Below are 20937 nucleotides of genomic sequence, written 5' to 3'. Positions count from 1 at the left end.
ACACTTGAATTTGTCCATTCCATTATATAATGCCTGGGCTGAGGGTGGGGCACTAGTTAGGAGAGGTCACGGTGGGGTTATTGATAGGTAGTTACACTCCCTGGGAGCAAGGGAGAAAATCTCCTTTCAAATGTGTTTTGTTTTTTTTACTTAGTAATACGTTTTTAATTGTGTTGGTGTAAATGTCTTAAAGAATGTTTGCTGTTGTGAATTTTTCATGGTCTTTACTCAGGGTGTTTTGAGTGGGGTTCTTCCTCCTGGGGGCATCTCGGGCTTGCCTGGACAATCATGGCTAGCCATTCGCTTAGGTGGTGCACCTGGAATGTCAAGGGGAGTAATTCACCAATCAAAAGGAAGAAGATGCTATCAAACCTTAAAAAAGAAAGGGTTGATATAGCTCCTTTACAGGAGACACATCTACTTGACGAAGAGCACTTAAAATTACAACAGGGTGGATATGACCAGGCCTTTTTCTCATCTTTCAGTTCCAAAAGTAGGGGAGTAGTCGTTCTCATTCGGAAGAATCTTCCTTTCCAAATCTTGATCCAGATAAAAGATGAGTCTGGGCGGTATATACTGATCAAAGCCTTAAAATATGGAGAGGAGTATGGAATTTTGAATCTTTATTGCCCTCTGGCGCACCCCTTCAAATCTGTAATGGAACATTCTCCAAGTTGATGGCTTTTTGGGCCCGCCATATAATTATAGGAGAAGATTTTAACTGTATTATGGACTCAGAGACAGAGAGGATACCTAAGAGTACTATGGGTATATCTCTTAGATCTAGACAATTGGCAGATCTGAATAAGGAGCTAGGGCTAGTAGATGTATGGAGGTGCCTTCACCCCCCGGGTAGAGACTTTACTTTCTACTCTAACCCACACAGGTGCCACACTAGAATTGATATGTTCTTTGCTCCCTCAACCCTTTAGAATTCCATATTGTCCTGCAAAATAGGGAACATAGCAATTTCTGATCATGCTGCAGTATATGTGGAAGTCAAGACGAGGGACGAGGGACAGGCCCCCGACATTGGCATATGGACTCCTTCTTAATGAAGGATAGCAAATTTATAAAATATTTTTCTCAGGAATTCAAAACCTTTTTGGAAATTAATTCAGGTACGTCCAGTGACCCGTCAATGATGTGGGAGACCATTAAGGCTTATGCGACCCAGAAAAGACAAAAGGGCGAACAACAGCGCCTGCTTGAGGCTGGCTTGAAGGCAGCTGAGACAGCGTATGTTGATAGGCTCTCTATTACTAAGCTACAAAGGATCACAGCCCTTAGGACAGCCTTGAATACCGCACTTACCCAAACAGCAAAGAGGGAAATATTATTTGCAAAGCAAAGACTATATGAATATGGCGGCAAGCCTAGTAGATACCTAACGTATGTTGCTAGGAAAAAAAAGGCTCCTCAAGCTATTACGTCCATTAGGGAAAGTGCTGGTACTCTGACTTGTGATGGTAAAAGGATCAATACAGCCTTTAGAAAGTTCTGTTTTGAACTGTATAAATCGCAGGGCTGTGAGGATAGAACTAAGAGGGAGTCCTTCTTTACAACCTTGGCCTTTCCGGTCTTAAACTTGGAGCAGGTGTCGATCCTGAAAGCTCCGCTGACAACCCAGGAAGTATCGATGCAATTAGACAGCTTCAGAGTAGCAAAGCACCTGGACCAGACAGATTCCAGGTTGAGTTTTATAAAGAATTTATAGGGGAACTGGCTGGTCCACTTATACACGTGTAATCACTCACATAGTCAGGGCTGCCTTCCACCTTTGTTGAGAGAAGCAAATATTTCTCTCATTCTTAAAAAACGAAAAGTTTCAGAAGATTCATCATATAGACCAATATCTTTGCTATGTGTGATTTTTAAAATCTTTTCTAAAACGTTAGCATTAAAATTGGAGAGGTTCTTACCATATATCATAAAAGAGGACCAGATGGGGTTTATCAAGGGCCGTAGGTTAACTAACAATATTAGAAGGGTCTTAAATATGATACAAGCCTGTCGACAGGGAAGAATACTGTTCGATGGGGAGGTTATGATGTCTTTTGAGCAGTTGCACCAGAAGTTTGGACTGCCTAACAGGGACCTTTTTTGGTATTTCCAAATACAAGATTATATACAGAAGAAGGAGAAAGTGAGGACTGCAGATGCTGGAGATCAGAGCTGAAAATGTGTTGCTGGAGAAGCGCAGCAGGTCAGGCAGCATCCAAGGAGCAGGAGAATCAATGTTTTGGGCATGAGCCCTTCTTCAGGAAGAAGGACAAATGCCTGAAACATCGATTCTCCTGTTCTTTGGATGCTGCCTGACCTGCTGTGCTTTTCCAGCAACACATTTTCAGCTATATACAGAAGAAGACCACATTAATAGGCAGTCCCTACAAATCGGATAGGGAAAGAAGAGTGCTATGGCCAATGGGGCCACCCTCGGTCAGTACTCTTTATCACTCATTATATAATGAGGTATCGAAAGGCATGGAACGACTATTTAAAACATGGAAACAAGAATTGGGGTTAGAAATCTCTAAAAATGTGGGAGGACGTCTGGGAAATTGCCAGAAAGATCTCTATTTGCAATAGAACTCAAGCTATTCAATTAAAGGTACTCCATAGGGCTCATATAGCACCTGAATGACTTGCAAATTTAAGGTAGGAGCATCCCCAATGTGTCCTAAATGCAAAATTGAAGTGGGCACTCTCACGCATTGTCTATGGACATGTCACAAAATCCGCAGGTACTGGGACAGTGTAGCGAATGCCCTGACAAAGATCTTAGGTACGAAGGTGAGATTGGATCCAGTGTCTCTTCTCCTGAGCTTATCAGACTTGCCCTCCTTGGACGTGCACAGGAGGAAACTATTTCCATTCTCTCCTTTTGTGCAAGGAAAAATATCTTAGTGAATTGTGCAGCTGAAGGCCCTCCAGGACTTTCGAATTGGTACAGGTTAATCATTTTCCCTTTACTTCCTCACAAATATGATGCACCAAAAAACCGAATTATTCTATAAAATATGGCAGCCCTTTTTGAACTATATCAACACAGATATTTCGGCCATATTGTCCAGGGCTTTTGTCTGGATGTGGGAGTTGTTCTGGCTGGTCCGGGGGCCCCTGGAAGGAGGAATCCCATATAAATATGGGTTTTATTATAACTTGATGTAAATCCATTTTGAGCATGTACTTAGTTATTTAATTATTCTGTTATTTTTTGCTAGTAATGTATGATATTCTATTTTATGTTTTGGTTGTTTGTAGGATAGATTAGTAGTTAGTTGGGTTTTTCCCTTTTTTTGTGTTTTGGTTATTATTTATTTCTTTTCTTATCTATTTAATTTTATATTGGTGTTTATACTTGTTTGCATGACTTTGTAATTTTGTAAAAAATGTTTAAAAATTTCCTTTTTTTCAGTAAAAGTACCTGTTAAAATTAAAATCACCAACTAAGCTCGCTTTTGTCTAACGTGAGTCATTGGGCTTGTGGGGATCCTATTTCAATATGGTTAGACATTGAAGCCTCCCAGGCAAGGTGTCCCCTTACTAGCTTGCTGTTTTTGGTCAAAATGAGGACAGTTAAGGAACATTGCCATAGTCCAATAGTCATCAATACTGTCAAAGCATGGAGGGCAATTCGGCAGAGGGAAGGCAATATTGGCAGAAACTTCTTTTCTTACACCTGTAGTGGGTATGCCACGTTTTCAACCGGGGATGATAGTTTCAGGATTTAAATGTTGGGCAGCTAGGGGTGTGTCCTGCATGGGCGATTTATTTAAGGGAGACTTACAGAAATATGAGCTATCTAATAGGGACCTCTTTCACTTTTTTCAAGTTAGGGATTTTATTCAAAAAAAGATTACACTTTTGACTGATCCCTATAAATCTGACGTAGAGTTGGGGGTGCTACGTGCTAAGAGCCAATTTTTCTGTCAGTATTTTATATCAGCAATTGGGGGGTGCCTCTTTAGATGAGTTTGATTGACGCTGCAGGGTGTGGGAGAGAGAGCTAGGTGTTAAAGTCCCCTCAGAAGTATGGGAAGATATTTGGGAAAATGCAAGAAAGATATCAATTTGCAATAAGACCCATGCTTTACAGTTGAAGATCTGCCACAGGGTCCACTTGGCTCCGTATTATTTGTCAAAATTTAAACCAGGGATATCTTCAGCATGTCCCAAGTGTAAAGTCTGTAGGGCACTCTTACCCTTTGCCTCTGGTCTTGTGGTAGGCTTCAAGCATGTTGGACTACTATGGCACGTGCCCTATCTCTCTTCTTCTGAGCCTGCCCATTATGTTCCCTGCAGATGTGCATAAGAAAAAAACTTTTCAATATCCTCACTTTCTGCGCAAGATAGAATATTTTGCTAGGTTGGGTATCCAAAAACCCCCTGGGCCTGTTGGGTTGGCGGAAGATTGTAATGGAGCATATCCCCTTGGATTTTCTCACAAGTATGGTACACCACAAAACTGAGAATTTTTATAAGACATGGCAGCCCTTTCTGGAATACCTGAACACAGATTTATCTGCCACACTAACAAGGGCTTTTATACAGCCATAACGATTGTGTTTTACGAGTCCAATATCCGGGGAGGAGGAACTATGAACAAATGAGTGTCTTGTTTGGCTGAGTTGAGTTATTACTATTTATTAATTTGTTGTTGGTTATTATTTATTTAGGTAAATAGCTAGGTGGTTTTTATTTTATTTATATTTTTCTATATATGTTAATACATTTGTACATGAGGTGAGTTGGCTTTGTTTTACTTGTATTGATTTTTTTGTACTGTTTTGAATTGTATTGCTTTGTATTTGTTGTAATATTTAAAAAATCTAGGTTTTTCAATAAAATATGTATATATAAAAAAAGAGAAGTTTGCAGCACCTAAATATGCTCTCCCTCTGAATCTGCTGTCCACCAAATCCAACTCATCTTTCCCCACTGCCTTCAATATTTAAAATGTTTATCCACTTTCCTTTGGAAATGTTATCATTCATTCTGTGCCATCATTGCTTCCAGTAGCTTTTCCAACGACCTAACAATTGAATTGTGTCTGAAGTAGACTGTTTTATCAATTTTGTCCAACTGCTTTCTGAGATATTGTCTGGAGGTTTTTTTTTGGTTCTTTGTGGATTGATAACATTTCTTTTATACAGGTTCTTGATCAAAGTCTACTGGGCCCGCGCCCTACCATGTTGCTTCATCCTTTGGTCTTTCCCAGATCACATTCCAAGAATGATTCACTTACTCCACAACTGACTAAGCAAGCTTAATCCTGAAGGAATTGCCTGTCATTCTGGTCCTGTGGCAGAGGATAAGGAAAGAAACCAAAGGGGATATCTACCGCTATGGATAGAAAGCAGGGACAAGATACTGAGATTGCATGATCAGCCATGATCATGTTGAATGGCAGTGCAGGCTTGAAGGGACAAATGGCCTACTACTGCATCTATTTTCTATGATTCCACTACAGCTTGTCCTTACCAATCTACCTGGTGGAGGTGTATTTGTCCATGACTATGTGGGGTTGGAGTGACTACTGCACAGCCTTGTGGAGATGCAAACCTGCCTTCACTCTGATGATGCTGTCAGTTGTGTGGTACTACAACCATGCTGTGTGGATCTGATGCAGAACTGATCCAGCAACTCAAAACCAGCATCCAAAAGGTGTTGGAGGGCCATCAGAAGCAACATTTTTGTACTCAATTACAATCTGTACTTCATGGCATGGTTCACCTTCAGTCACCAGTTGCTATCAATGTAATGACTTAATTCTGGTTCAATGAAGAGTGCAGAATTGTATGAGGTCAGGCTGAAGCATTTGTACTGATGCTATCTTTAGCCAAGATTACTGAGTGGTTATCCATCTGGGCCTCCTCCTAATGTCTCCAGAGGCACAGATGCCAATCTTAAGCCAATTCATTTCAATCATCATGATATCAAGAAATGTATGAAGGAACTGTATACCATAATGGCTGTGGTCCTGACGACAATCTGTCTTTGTGCTCCAGAAATAGCTGTGCGCGACTGTGCTCTTATCTAGGGGTCAGTAAGCTCAGGTGGCTGGAAAGCTGGTTGGTTATATAGAGAGATGACAACTGCACAGGTTCAATTTCTGCACTAGCTAAGGTTATCATGAATCACACTTTCTCAGTCTTTCCCCTCGCCTGAAATATGGTGACCCTTTGGTTAAACTCATGACCAGTCATCTCTCTTTAATGAAAGAGCAGCCCTGTGGTTGCCTGGGACTTTGTTGACTTTACCATTACCTTTATATAAAGCACTAATATCTACATGGTAAATGGAAAATGTATATCTTGTCCATAAATAACAAGAGACTTGAGCAGTTGTCAATCTACTCTCAATGATCAACAAATGATGAAAGGGATGGTGGGACTTTTACAGTAATAATGTGCTCACAAGATGTTTGGTTTGGATTCTGCCAGAGCCTGACAGCTCCTGACATCGTTATAGCTTTGGTCCAAACAAGGACAAAAAAGCCGAACTCAAGAAGTGAGGTGAGAGTGACTGCCTTTGACATGAAGACATCATTTGACTGAGTGTTGCACCAAACAGAACATTACAATAGGAGCTCCTGATGGTAGTGTCCTGGGCCCAACCACCTTCAGTGCTTCATCAATGACCTTTCCTCCATTATAAGATTATAAGTGGAAACGTTGCATCTAACTCACAATCTATGTCTCAATAATCTACCTACCATCTGCAAGGTGCAAGTCAGAAGTGTGATGGAATAGTCTCCTGGGAGTGCCTGGAAGTGTATTGTTTCAACAGCATTCAAGGAACTTGTACACTATGTAGGACAAAGCAGCCTGCTTAATTACCACGCTATCTACACATTCCACATTCACTTTCTCCAGCAATGATGCACACTGGAAAGATACACAATCTATTGAAACAACTTGCAAATCTTTTAAGGGAGCACATATGAAACCATGACCACTGTCACCTAGGAAACAACAAGTACATGGGAACATGAGAACTGTGAGATCCCCTCCGATCCTACACACAGTCCTGACTTGGAAATACATCACTGTTCCTCCACTGTCGCTGGATTAAAATCTTGGAGCTCTATTTCCCACAATGCCGTGGATGTACCTACATTTGATGGACGGCTGTGATCCAAGAAGTTTGCTCACTGCCACCTTCCCCAAGGCAGTTAGAGGGAGGTAATAAATGCTGGCAGTGCCAGTGAGGTCCACAGTGAGAGAGAACTTTTGGAAAACTCAGTTTGCAATGACTCCCAGCACCTGCTCCATGAAACCTTTCAAAAGGTGCAACCTGACTAAATAACTCAGGCTAACTCATGCCAGCCTTGCACAATTTTGTGCCCCTCTTAGACATTCAGTTACTAAACAGCTTTTTAATAACTCTCTCTTATCATTTCAGATGATTTCTGAGTGGAGTCAAGCAATATTTTTTGCTCTGAATCTCAAACTTGTTCAGCTCCTTCAGTGGCCAACATATTGCTTGAGTCAAATGTTAGTATTGGCTACATGAAACAATCATTTAACTGAGCTCGCAAAACAAAGTTAGTCCATTATTTCCCTTGGAAGCATTGCACTCAGCTTCATTGCATATTGATATCCATGCGTACGTTTTTGAGACTTTGGACTTTATGGACAGTTTCGAGTCGATAAAATCAAAGTATCATATAAAATAGCAACAGAATTTATGACCTTGAAATGTAAGTGAATTATATTTTTAATCTGCGCTCTAATTATACTTGATCCACTAATAGCACATTACCTGGAATCTATCCACGGTATAAACTTTCTGTTATTGCCACAGGAGATTAAATAGTACTTCCTTTCACATTTGAGGCAGCTCTGGAAAAAGCCAATGGAACTTTGCAATATAGACATGGGGAAATAGTGAAACTGTTTAGACAACCTTCATAATACACATGTGGCTATTATGATCCACCAAGAATATTTCTACGTGAAAGAATGCATTACACAAAACAAGATGTCTGCCATTCATCGGTATGCAGATTGGCAGGACAGATCTAACTTACCCCAGGGTACTTCCAAGCTTGAGAAATAATGACATGATGCATATCTATTGAGTTGCTCATACTAGTTTTTCGAAATTCTTTCTTGTGATAGCTCCTCATAATTTTCACATCTTTGTAAGAGCAATTTTTGTGGTACTATGAGTTTCAATTAACACTCTGCTGCACAGAATTACATGGTCTTGTTTGACCTGGAAAGGGTTCTTAATGCAATGTACATTTAAAAATAACTACCATTCATAGGGAATCAGCAGGAAAACACTCTACTGATTGGAGTCATGCTCAACTCAAAGAAAATTGATTGAGGTTGTTGGTGGCCAATCATCATCTGTCTTAAAATAGTGCAGCAGCAGTACCTCAGGGTAGTGACCAATACCTAACCAGTTTTTGCTGCTTTATCCTTCCCTCTATGATTTTTATTTATTCATTTGTGGGACTTGGGAGTCACTGGCTGGCCAGCATTGATAACCATCCCTATCTACCATTGAGAAAGTGATAGTAAGCTGCCTTCTTGAATCGCTGCAGTCCACTTGCTGTAGGCTGATCCACAATGCGGGTAGAGAGGGAATTCCAGGATTTTGACCCAACAACTGTGAAGGAACGGTGGCATATTTCCGAGTCAGGGTGGTGAATGGCTTGGAGGGGAACTTGCAGGTGGTGCTGTTCCCAAGTACCTGTTGCCCTTGTCCTTCTAGATGGAAGTGGTCGTGGGTTTGGAAGATGTTGTCTAAGGATCTTTGGTGAATTTCTGCAATGCATCTTGTAGATAGTACACACTGCTGCTACGGAGCATTGGTGGTTGAGTGATTGAATGTTCGTAGATGTGGTGCCAATCAGGTAGGTTGCTTTGTCCTGGATGGTGTCAAGCTTCTTGAGTGTTGTTGGAGCTGCACCCATTCAGGCAAGTTGGGAGTATTCCATCACAGTTCCTAGCTTGTGCCTTATAGGTGGTGGATAGATTTTGGGGTGTCAGAAGGTGAATTTCTCACCACATTATCCCTAGTTTCTGACTTGCTCTTGTAGCCACTGTGTTTAGGTGGTGAGTCCAGTTGAGTTTCTGGTCAATGGTAACCCCATGGATGTTGACAGTGGGGGACTCAATGATGGTAAGACCGTTGAGTGTCAAGGGGCAGTGGTTTGAAAGACTCTTATTGGTGATGGTCATTGTCTGGCATTTGTGTGGCATGAACGTTACTTGCCACTTGTCGGCCCAAGTCTGGATATTATCCAGATCTTGTTGCATTTGAGCACAGACTTCTTCAGTAACTGAGGAGTCGCAAATGGCACTGAACATTCTGCAATCATCGGTGAACATCCCCACTTCTGACTTTATGGCAGAGGAAGGTCATCGATGAAGCAGCTGAAGATTGTTGGGCCTAGGACACTACCCTGAGGGACTCCTGCAGAGATGTCCTGGAGCTGAGATGACTGACCCTCCACAACCACAATCATCTTCCTTTGTGCCAGGTATGACTCGAACTGGCAGAGTGTTTGCCCCCAATCGCCATCGATTCCAGTTTTGTCAGAGCTCCTTGATGCCATACTTGGTCAAATGTGACCTTGATGTCAAGGGTTGTCACTCTCACCTCACCTCTGGAATTCAGCTTTTGTCAATGTTTGAACCAAGGCTGTAATGAGATCAGGAGCTGAGTGACCCTGGTGAAACCCAAACTGAGCGCCACTGAGCAGGTTATTGCTGAGCAGGTGCTGTTTGATAGCACTGATGATGACCCCTTCCATCACTTTATTGATGATCGAGAGTAGACTGATTGGGCGGTAATTGGCCAGGTTGGATTTGTTTTGCGTTTTGTGTAGAGGACATAAATGGGCAGTTTCCCACATTGTTGGGTAGATGCCAGTAACTGGACTGGAAGAGCTTGGCTAGGGGAGCAGCAAGTTCTGGTGCACATATCTTCGATACTATTGCTGGAATGTTATCAGAGCTCATTGCCTTTGCAGTATCTAGTACCTCCAGCCATTTCTTGATATCACTTGGAGTGAATCAAATTGGCTGGAGATTGGTATCTGTGATGCTGGGGGCCACTGGAGGAGCTCGAGATTAATCACCCACTCGGCACTTCTGTCTGAAGATTACTGTGAATGCATTTGCCTTTGCTTTTGCACTGATGTGCTCGGCTCCTCCATCATTGAAGATGGGGATATATGTGAAGCCTCCTCCTCCTTCAATGAGTTGTTTAATTGTCCACCACCATTCACAACTGAATGTGGAAAGACAGCAGAATTTAGATCTGATCCGTTCGTTGTGGGATCGTCTAGCTCTGTCTATCACTTGCTGTTTATGCCATCTGGCATACGAGTAGTCCTGTTTGGAAGCTTCACCCGGTTCATACTTCATTTTTAGGTATGCCTGATGCTGCTCCTGGCATGCCCTCCTGCACTCTCCATTGAACCTGGGTTAATCATCTGGCTTGTTGGTAATGGTTGAGTGGGGGATATGCCAGGCCATGAGTTTGCAGATTGTACTGGAGTAGAGTTCTTCTATTGTTGATGGCCCACAGCACCTCATGGATGCCCAGTCTTGAGCAGCTAGATCAGTTCGAAGTCTGTCCCATTTAGCACAGTGATAGTGCCACACAAAACGATGGAGGTTATTCTCAATGTGTCGACGGACTTTGTCTCCACAAGGACAGTGCAGTGGTCACTTTTACCTACACTGTCATTGAGAGATGCTTCTGCAACCGGCAGATTAGTGCGTTTGAGGTCAAGTATGTCTTTTTCTCTTGTAGGTTCCTTCACCACCTGCCACAGACCCAGTCTAGCAGCATTATCCTTTAGGACCCAACCATCTGGATCAGTAATGCTGCTGCTGAACCTCTCTTGGTGGTGGACATTGAAATCCCCCACCCAGAGTATATTTTGCACCCTTGCAAACCTCAGTGTTTCCTCCAAGTGTTGTTCAACACGCAGGAGTTCTCATCAGTCAAAGGAGGATAGTACGTGGTAACCAGTAAGAGGTTTCCTTGTCCATGTTTAATTGAAGCTACGAGACTTCATGGGATCCAGAGTCGATGTCAAGGACTCCCAGGGCAACTCCCTCCTGACTGTTATACCACTGTGCCACCATCTCTGCTGAGTCTGTCCTGCTGGTGGGACAGGACATATCCAGCTCTCCCGATTTCAGCACTAGCCCCAAGATGTTGACAAGGAGGACTTTGCATGGTCAACAGGACTGTTTTTTGTGTTTTTACTATTGGCTTTTCCTGTTCCAAGGTCGATGCCAAGTGGTCCATCTGGTTTCATTTCTTTGCTGTGACGTTCTTGCGATTGATACAACTGAGTGGTTTGCTCGGCCACTTCAAGGGGGAATTGAGAGTCAACCACATGATACAGCCAGAAGTAAAGTTCACTTATGATTGCATAGTGTTCAGTACCATTCATGATTCCACAGATACTGAAACAGTCCATGTGTGCAAAACCTGGACAGTATTCAGGTTTGAGCTGGTAAGTGGCAAGGGACATTTATGGCACACAAGTGCGACCTCAAACATGAAAAAAAAGTACCATCTATCCTTGACATCCAATGGTTTCCTACTACTGAACCCAGCATTTTGGGGATGGCTTTGACCAGAACTGAAGTAAACTATCCGTATAAATACTGTGGCTCTAAGAGCAGGTCAGAGACTTGAAAGGCTGCGGTGAGTAACTCACCTCCTGATTCCCCACAGTATGTCCACCATCTACAAGATACAAGTTAGGAGTACAAAGTTAAAAATCACACAACGCCAGGTTATAGTCCAACAGGTTTAATTGGAAGCACACTAGCTTTTTAACTTTAACTTTGTATTTTTGATTTTTAACTTTGTACACCCCAGTCCAACACCGGCATCTCCAAATCAAGTTAGGAGTGTGATGGAATACTCCCCACTTACCTGGATGAGTATACTTCCAATTGACGCTGTACAGGATAAAATAATCTGGTCGATTGCCACTCCATCTGTCACCTTCAGTATTCATTATCTCTACCATGATGCACTGTGGCAGCAGTTTTTAGTATTGTCAAGACGCAGTGTACCAAGGTCCTTTGACAGCGTGACCTATATGATCTAGAAGCCACACTCCAACTTGACTTAGAACTATTATCGCTGTTACTTCACTATTATGTCAAGATCCTGAAATTCTCTTCCTGATAGCATTGTGAGCATAGCTAAATCACAAGGACTGCAGTGGATCATGAAGGTGGATCACTACCACCTTCTCAAGAACAACAAAATGTGCAATGAAACCTGGGTTTCCTTGTATGCATTCATGTGCTGCAGATGGTGAAGAAGGGAAATGTTGGCCTACATGGTGGGAAGATTCAAGTACAAGAGCAGGGATGGTTGCTGCAATTGTACAGAGCCTTGGTGAGACCACACTTGGAGTATTGTGTGTAGTTTTGGTCTCCTTATCTGAGTAAGGATATTCTGGCAATAGTGGGCATTCAACAAAGCTTTACCAGACTGATTCCTGGGATGCAGGAAGGATGTACCAAGAGTGATTGGATCTCTTGGGGCTTTATACACTGGAGTTTAGATGAATGAGAGGGATATCATAGAAACCTATGATGTTCCAACAGGACCAGGCAAGGTAAATAAAGGAAGGATGTTCTCAATGACCAGAGAGTCCAAAACCAGGAGGCACAGTACAAGGATACAGGATAGGCTATTTGAGATTAAGTTGAGGAGAAATTCCTTCACCCAGACAGTGGTGGGCCTGTGGACTTCTATGTCACAATGGCTGCTGCAGGGACCAAAAAGGTATTAATAAAATCTGGAATTATAAAGTTGGTCTGAGTACTGAAGAATCTGGAGCTATTATTAATTGTTATTTTCAATCTATTTTGTTTACTAGCATCCTTTAAATTGTTTTTCCAATCATTGTACCTGTCTGGCCTACATGCAACTCTTGATCCACAGCAATGTAGTTGCCACTTAACACCTTTTTAGATGGTTTGAAAAGCCACTCAGCTCAGAGCAATTATTCATGGGCAACAAAGTCTGGTCTTGCCTCATGAAAGATTAAGTGTAAAAGTTTTAGGAAGACCAAAACCGCTGATTTTATTCCTGATGTCAAACTCCACTCCCATTTGCTGACTCCATCCCTTTCCCTGGCAACAGTTTAGGGTTACGTCTGTCTGTTTATCTGCAATGTGAGTGTTACATTTATCCCTGAGATGAGCTTCCAACCTCACAGTCATGACATCATTACCACTGCCTATTTCCATCTCTATTAAGTACCCTGACTTTACCTCTGTGTCAGATCATCTGCTGCTGAAACCTTCATTCATACTTGCCTTACCTTGAGACTCCACTATTCCACCATATTCCAGGCTGGTTTCCCATTTTCAGTATTCTGTAAATGTAAGGTAATCCAAACTTCTGCTACCTATATCATAAATATACTGTCCTGACCTAAATAGGCATCTGTTTTAAAATGAAAGTTACAATTCTGTTTTGTCTTGTAAATATCTCAAAGGAGCATTTTAAATAAAGCATTTCTCATGCCAAAAGTTACAATGAAACAAAAATTGACTTTCAGTACAAATCTCAGTTAAATCACCATAGTCCTAGAGGACTGCCTTCTCATTAGGTGATGGTTTGATATGAGGATCACCTTGCCTCAGGTGAGGGGTGAGGAAAGTAGGACCTGCATGGTGGCCTCAGTCAGTGCAGGACTGACATTGCTGACGTCACTCTGTATCGCAAACCAGTTATTCAGCTAACTGAGCTACCTGACCTCACAAAGTTCAATAGTGTGCTCTAAAACATTTAACACATTTTTAAAAGTGAACTCGTGTTTTAAAATTCAGAGTTTATTTGCATATAAAACCTTGCGCTGAAAGTTTTCATAGCAGGATTAGTGGCGATATGGCAGGTGAAGGCATTGAGAAGAAAGCTTGATAGGTTCCTAACACTGTGGTGTGTTGTCAGCAGCAGAACCTCAGCAGTTTCAGTCGCTTGCCAGATGGTCATTTAAGGGCTTATTTAAGGACCACTTTCTGTTCTATCAGCATATCCTCTGGGCAGAACCTTCTTAATTCATAGCTTCATATCCAAAGAAGAGCCCTGTTGAGAATGACCATCCACACCAAAATTGCTCATACTCAGTAATCTGCTAACCCACTATTTGTTGGGGCCTGCCTGCCTGCTCCAGCCTTTTTAAAGCAAGCCTGCTCTTTCCGGATAAACCAGCCCTGAAGTCGCCTCCCCTTTATGCTGTCACCTCAGTAAAGTCTGCCCTATAATGGCGACACTGCCAAGGCTGGGGGACTATTGTCTTCTAATTGCTTGGTTCTTTGGGGAGAGTGTAAATGGGCTGCCACCAGCAACATGCCATCCCATGATCCCAAACCCCATTGGCAAAGTGTTAGCTCCTGCCTCTGGTCCTGGTGACAGCATGTCTGTTATGGTGGCAAAGCCACACCCAAAAACCTTCGAATTCAGTGTTGAGGATTCAAGTGTCTCAAGATGAATGGATCTTCCTTAGGGCATGAGGAGTAATTTCCTCTCTCAGGGGTGTTCATCTTTGGAACTCACTATACAAGGGCAGTGCAGGCTGTGTTATTAAATATTTTCAAAGCTGAGCAAGAGTTTTGATCTGCAGGCAAGTCAAATGTGATGGGGGAACAGCCAAGAAAGTGGAATGAAAGCCATACTCTCACTAAATGGTTGGGCAGGTTAAAGCAGTCAAATAGCCCATATTTGCTCTATTTTTAGATGAAAGAATGACTAAGAGGGACTGTGCATTGCTCTTCATGTCCTCAGGGCAGCTGGGCTAATGGTTAGTTATTTTAATCAATCTGTTTGGGCATACCTGTGAGTTAGGTGGGACTTGAACACAGAATGTTGGACCTACAGGTACTACCATTGTGCCTGGAGAGCCCACTTGACTAATGCTAAGTGCCTTTCAAAAGCAGCAAATGAGGAATGTTCCAGGTAGTGAATGATTGGCCATGTTTCCATTAGTGAAACTCAAAGAATCCCATAAAGATAATTCTCGTTGCGAAAAAATACAATAAAATTTGCTATTTAATCCTCTGACACTTACAATTAAAAATGCCCCCTGATCTTTAAGAACAGAAAACATTCCTCAGTGGTTAGCACTGCTGTCTCACAGCACCAGGGTCCCAGGTTCGATTCCAGCCTCGGGCGACCATCTGTGTGGAGTTTGCACATTCTCCCTGTGTCTGTGTGGGTTTCCTCCAGGTTCTCTGGTTTCCTCCCACAGTCCAAAGATGTGCAGGTTAGGTAGATTGGCCATGCTAAATTGCCCATAGTGTTAGGTGCATTAGTCAGAGGGGAATGGGTCTGGGTGGGTTACTCTTCGGAGGGTCGGTGTGGACTGTTGGGGCCGAAGGGCCTGTTTCTACACTGTAGGGAATCTAATCTTACACATTTCTTGCGCTTTATCACTCTTGTGAATAAATTACAAACAATCATGGAAAACATTTTAAAATAGTTTTAATTTATTTTGTGTGCAAAAACAATGAACAAATAAATAAGTACTTGTAGTATAATTACTTATTCATGTTCAATGGAACATACAATTCTAAAAGCTTACACATCAGTTGATAGTAAGATAAAAGTGGTGTTCAACAACATGTTTAACAGTACATAGATACTATGTAGGAAGGTTTTAAGTTTGATAAATCAAACTGATACAGCTGCTTATCTTCTCGGAGATGTTCTCAGTCCTGATATGACATTTCTTCCAGTTTTTTGCTGAAACACAAAAGGAAACTCTATAAGTTTTATATAATCTAACCTGTTGGGACAAAAGCAATACACTAAAAATATAGCCACTCGTTGCTACAACATGCTAAATAATGCAAAGGACTTATTCACATTTTGCAGCAATTAAATAAGATAACATTTGTATTGAAATTTACATCCAAAAGGCCAATTGTGGAGCTACACTTTCTTGCCATGGATTTATCAATGTCAAATACTTTTCGATGTAATGGACAGTGAGCTTGCTGAATGTTGGAGTTTTTCCCATACCTCAAATAACGGAGAGCTCTTTTCACCCATTTGTTCTCAGGATCTGTACACACTGCCCGTCCTCCAACTGTGTAGAATCTGTGATATCATTAAACAGCATTTTTTACTTCACAGAACATCATCAAATAAGACGTGGTTTTCAATCAGGTGCGCTACATCGAGTTCCTGTACTTACATGATTGCATCTATATCACATATTTCATTGGATTGCTGTTCCACATAGCCACTGATTTTCCTCAAAGGCAATCGCCCCTTTGAATAGCCGAGACAGCAGTCGCTATACATCGAATCTAGGAGGGAAAGCAAAAGGTAACTTTAAAAACAAAATATGTCCGAGCCCTGATTAAGTACTGTTCGAACAGGCAGCCCTGCTAGTAATAGGTTAAAAGGCAGTTGTGAAACTTACGTGCTGATACTGAGAAGTTAACAATGCCCAGCGTTAGCAGGGAGAGGACAGTCACCAGCAGCAGTTTCCTGAGTGCATACATTGCTGGCTATCGCTGTGTTTCTTTGTTGTCGAACGTGTTGTTAGGTCAGTCTCTGAGATGTGATGTACTGTGCGAAGCTGCCACCAGTTTATATACACTGGCCATGCTGTTGGGATTTTTCCAGATCAAGGAAGTACATTGCTGATATATCCCTCTGGGGTTTCCTCTGTTGCCTTTCCTGGTGTGATCTGCGGTTTGTGATGTAATCGGTTTATTCTTGCATTTTATAAATAGATATTTAACCTCTTCATTTCGCAAGCTCCAGGCAGCGTCACTGTTCCCTTACTTCCCAAGGTATTGAAACTTATTGAAAGTTTTACGGTCAGTTTTGTGGCTCCTAAATTGTTTCCACTCAGATCAAAGATTAATCAAAATTACTAACAATCTAACAATATGAATTGAGAACCAGGTTTTTACATCTCACAACACAGAACAAATAGTAAATGTGAACATTTATTCTATTATTTAGCAAAAATAAATTAAAAAACAATCAATCCTTACAAAAGGAATCAATGGATCAGAAATGCAAGGCAAAGAGTCATAAAGGTAAGCTTTGCTAATCAACTGGTTCAGAGATGTTACTACACATTTTTGGAGCAGGTGGGAATTGAACTTGGGTCTCCTTCTGCCTATTGTACATTATATTTGATTGCATGCGGGTATTTCCGGTGATAATTAAATATAATATATATTTTACATACCGGATGTGGTTATTATTGAGGGTGTGGGACTCATACTGAAAAGACGAGAAGTAAAATCCTGGCCATGAGGGTTGAAGAGTTCATGTTTGATGTTAGGAGACATAGGAAAGAAAGCATTTCACATTACTTCTGTGAAAGCAGCGAAGGGACATATTGGGGACATGTTAAAGCAGAGAAAATTCTTCGTCAAAGGATGGAACAGTTAGCAATATGGCTGAAGGCTTTGTACATGGCTGCTCTGAATATTAGAATTCCCATTTTGTATTATGATGATCAGTGGAACTTTTCTATTCTGAAAGGTTGCATTTGCTCTCTTCTGTGCCGTCACTTGGTAATTCCCCTCATGAATAAACTAGGTTTGACCTTCTTTATCAGTCAATGAATAAAGAGTTTAGGATGTATCCATGTCAATTTAAATACATCTAACCTTGAAAGCAAATCTGTTCTTGCATAGTTTTGAGAAAATTTATATCTGACTTTGTGTAACAACAAACAAATTGTGCAACTCTCTATTTGCCAATAAAAAATTATTTGGTTAATTTGAAATTGACATGCACAGAGTCAAATCGTCGCTGAATTAGGCAGGTTTCAGCTAAGCTAGCAACACAATGATGTAAGGTCTACAATTTTGAAATTCGAAGATGACTTAACAAACACCTGATGAAGAAGCAACGCTTCAAAAGCTTGAGCTTCCACATAAACCTGTTGGATAATAACCTGGTGTTGTATGATTTTTAACTTTGTCCACCCCAGTCCAACACCCGGCTTTTCCAAATCTTGAAACTTGTCAGTATTGTAAAGAGTGAGGAAATGGTAATGAACCAAGAAGATGTATTGCAAATGAAATTAAATGTGAGATAGTACATGCTAAATTTTATCATGTTCAAGAAAAAAAGTAATCTGAGGCTTTATAAGCAGATGGTGGTCATGGTAATGTCACTGGACTAGTACTCTCAAGGCCCACACTATTGAGCTGGGGACGCTGATTCATATGTCACTATGGTAATTCATTCGGAAATTGAAAGCTAGTTTTGGACCCTAAACCCCTGGCAGTATGGTTGACTCTTAACTACTCTCTGAAGTGGCTCAGCAACCACTCAGCCCATTAGTAGTTAGCAATGAGTAACAAACCCTAGTCTTGCTAATGACACTATCCCATGGGATTTTTAAAAGCACAATTTTTTGTTTATTGAGAAAAAGATGAACAATGTTTTAAATAAAGCAGATGGAATACTGAGCTTTAAAAATAGAGGTACAGGATTAAAAAAAAAATATATAAATTATTAATTCTATCCAGTTTGCATGTTGTCAGCTTCTGGATATCACAGTTTAGGAAGGATATGAAGCCTTGGGAGAGGGTCCAGAACTGATACAGACACTGATTTACTAGAATAATTCTAGGGATGACAGATTACAGTAAAATAGATAGCATAAAATGGGATTGAAGTCCTTCAAGCAGAGAACACAAAGATTTGGTAATGGTGTTTAACATTTTAAAGGATTTTACTGAATAAAGACCAAATATTTCTAATGACTGGTCAAGAACCAAAGGGTACCAGTTTGAGGCAATTGGCAAATTAACCCAAGGTATCATGAGGAAATGATACGAGTGGTTAAGATTTGCAATGCACCACCTGAAATGGTAAAGGTACAGATTCAAAAATAACCTTCAAAAGAGAATTAATAAATACTTGAAGGAGAAAAAATATTGTCAGCCTTTAAGGAAAGTGTGGGAATGGAACTACCTGCTTTAAAAGCATCAGTTCTGACCCGATTGGCTGAATCGTCTTCATCTGTACTTAGCCATCTATGGTTCCATGAAAACTGACTTCAAGTCAGTAATCTAGTAAAAGGGTAATATACTTCAGAGTGAATGCTACCTTATGTACGATTAACTGTTGAAAAGTTACACGTTTACATCAGGGTTGACATTAATGACGTTTTGTGGAATGATTCGGGTGAGTGGGAATACACACATTCTCACGTTACCAGTGGAGAATAACTATGTGACTGAGGAACTAGAATTCCCATGAAATTCTACCCAAAGGTTTATTAAAAATAGGGAGGGAGAAGGAATTATGAAAATGATAAATGAAATACTAATAGAATAAAAATAAGAGCTGATAATGTGGCATTTGAGGATAGAAGTATGGTCCTCCAATTAATCTTTACTTAATTGGTCAAAGCATGTATTTTATTTGCACTGGGAAAAGGGACTGTAACTAGTGAGTATTAACAAGAAGAGGTTCATGTCTTAACAAAATGATGTTTAATGTTAAAACTATTAGGAGACACAAATGACGCGTTTGTTTCTTTCGAGATTTAGAACTATTGTCTTGACCTCTCCACTTAAGACTGTATGACATCGGATTAAGTGAGCGTTTTGCAGCCTCCAACATTAATCCTTACCAAAATATTATTTTTACAACTAAGTAGGGTAACTTAAATTTCTAATATTTAAAGTGAAAAGCACAACATTTGAGTGCAATAAAACAAAAGAGCAAGTTTAAAGTTTTCCAAATTTGTAACATGCAAAAGTAACATAACCTCAAAATGGCTGCCAGAGATAAACTTGGAATGGCTTTGTACAGCATTCCTGCACTTGTAATTTACTCTTTTCCTTAACAAATACAAAAGACTGAGCAATGTAAGATCTGTGCATGAGTAATCACGCATATGGATTTGGCATTGAGCAGGAAGGTGCCAGTTTAGATTTGTAATGTTTTGCTATATTCATTAATTCAGCTTTCCAATTGATCTCAATGTCCTAATTGCAGGTAGGACAAACAAGCATAGTTTCTGCTGGTTTGTGCTTCTGCTAGGGCATTGGATGAGTTTGATTGTGATCTGTGCATTTCTTGTAACAATTCTAATGCTTAAATGAGAAATTGAGATTCAGATGAAGAATGGTTCTTGGCAGCACAATCAATCTGCACCAATGCCTTTGGATGTCTGCACACATCCTGGCTTCAAAAACCATATTTGAAACAAACAGTTTCAAATGCTACATTCAAAAACTCCCATTCAAATGTAAATATGTGAGAAATTAACAGTCATCATTATGGTATAATGACATCCAAACCCAGTAGTGATGCAATGTGAAATTCCAAAAAGAAATGTGTCAGTGTAAAAAAACACATTTAAATTAGCACCTTTACAATATCACTTTTCCCTAAAGGTGAAATAAATGCTGGCTTTTGTTACTTGACAGATCTGCACAAAGAACAAAATTGACTTAAAGAAAGAACAGATAACAGTGAAAGGTCTCAGGTAAAAACAAAGTTGAAATAAAAGAAGCATCTCATTGTATATCTTGCATTTAAGCAGTGTCTTCTATGACCTTGTTGTGTCAACCACTTTAATGCCAAAAAGGTATCGTTGAAGAGGGTTGATGTTGTAATGTGGGATACAGCTGTATTCAGTGATCACATTACGTGTTGTAGAGAGTTGAATGCACAGAGGGTGTGTTTAAGAGTTGTGTTTGACCAACTACAGTGAAATCATCCATGTGCTTTCTTAGAGATAGATACATTTAATTTTTAATTAAAAGTGAATGATATTCAGTGCTTTTTACTTTTTCACATGCTGTCTGTGTGAATACTTCAGTACGTTTAGCTGTATTTCCTGTTTGAATTGATGCCAGATTCAAAGTAATGTTAGGAAATGGGTAATCCATTGGGAAGCCTTCATCAAGGTCAGAGTGTAAATGATCATTT

At 40.7% G+C, this 20937-nt stretch overlaps 1 protein-coding gene across 1 annotated transcript; it reads right to left on the bottom strand.

The window, feature by feature from the left end:
- Positions 1-15489: 15489 nt before the first annotated feature.
- LOC122555789 (C-C motif chemokine 20-like) lies at positions 15490-16667 on the bottom strand. Its single transcript, XM_043701932.1, has 4 exons — positions 16439-16667; positions 16208-16322; positions 16033-16110; positions 15490-15753 (listed from the first exon to the last, which is right to left on the bottom strand). Exons 1-4 carry the CDS (start codon positions 16518-16520, stop codon positions 15720-15722), a joined length of 309 nt encoding a protein of 102 aa, XP_043557867.1. The 5' UTR covers positions 16521-16667; the 3' UTR covers positions 15490-15719.
- Positions 16668-20937: the final 4270 nt, after the last annotated feature.

The sequence above is a fragment of the Chiloscyllium plagiosum genome, chromosome 13 (assembly GCF_004010195.1).
Source record: "Chiloscyllium plagiosum isolate BGI_BamShark_2017 chromosome 13, ASM401019v2, whole genome shotgun sequence".
In the NCBI taxonomy this organism is placed as follows: Eukaryota; Metazoa; Chordata; class Chondrichthyes; order Orectolobiformes; family Hemiscylliidae; genus Chiloscyllium; species Chiloscyllium plagiosum.
The sequence above is the reverse complement of the archived record's forward strand: the minus strand, read 5'-3'. Positions and strand labels throughout refer to the sequence as shown.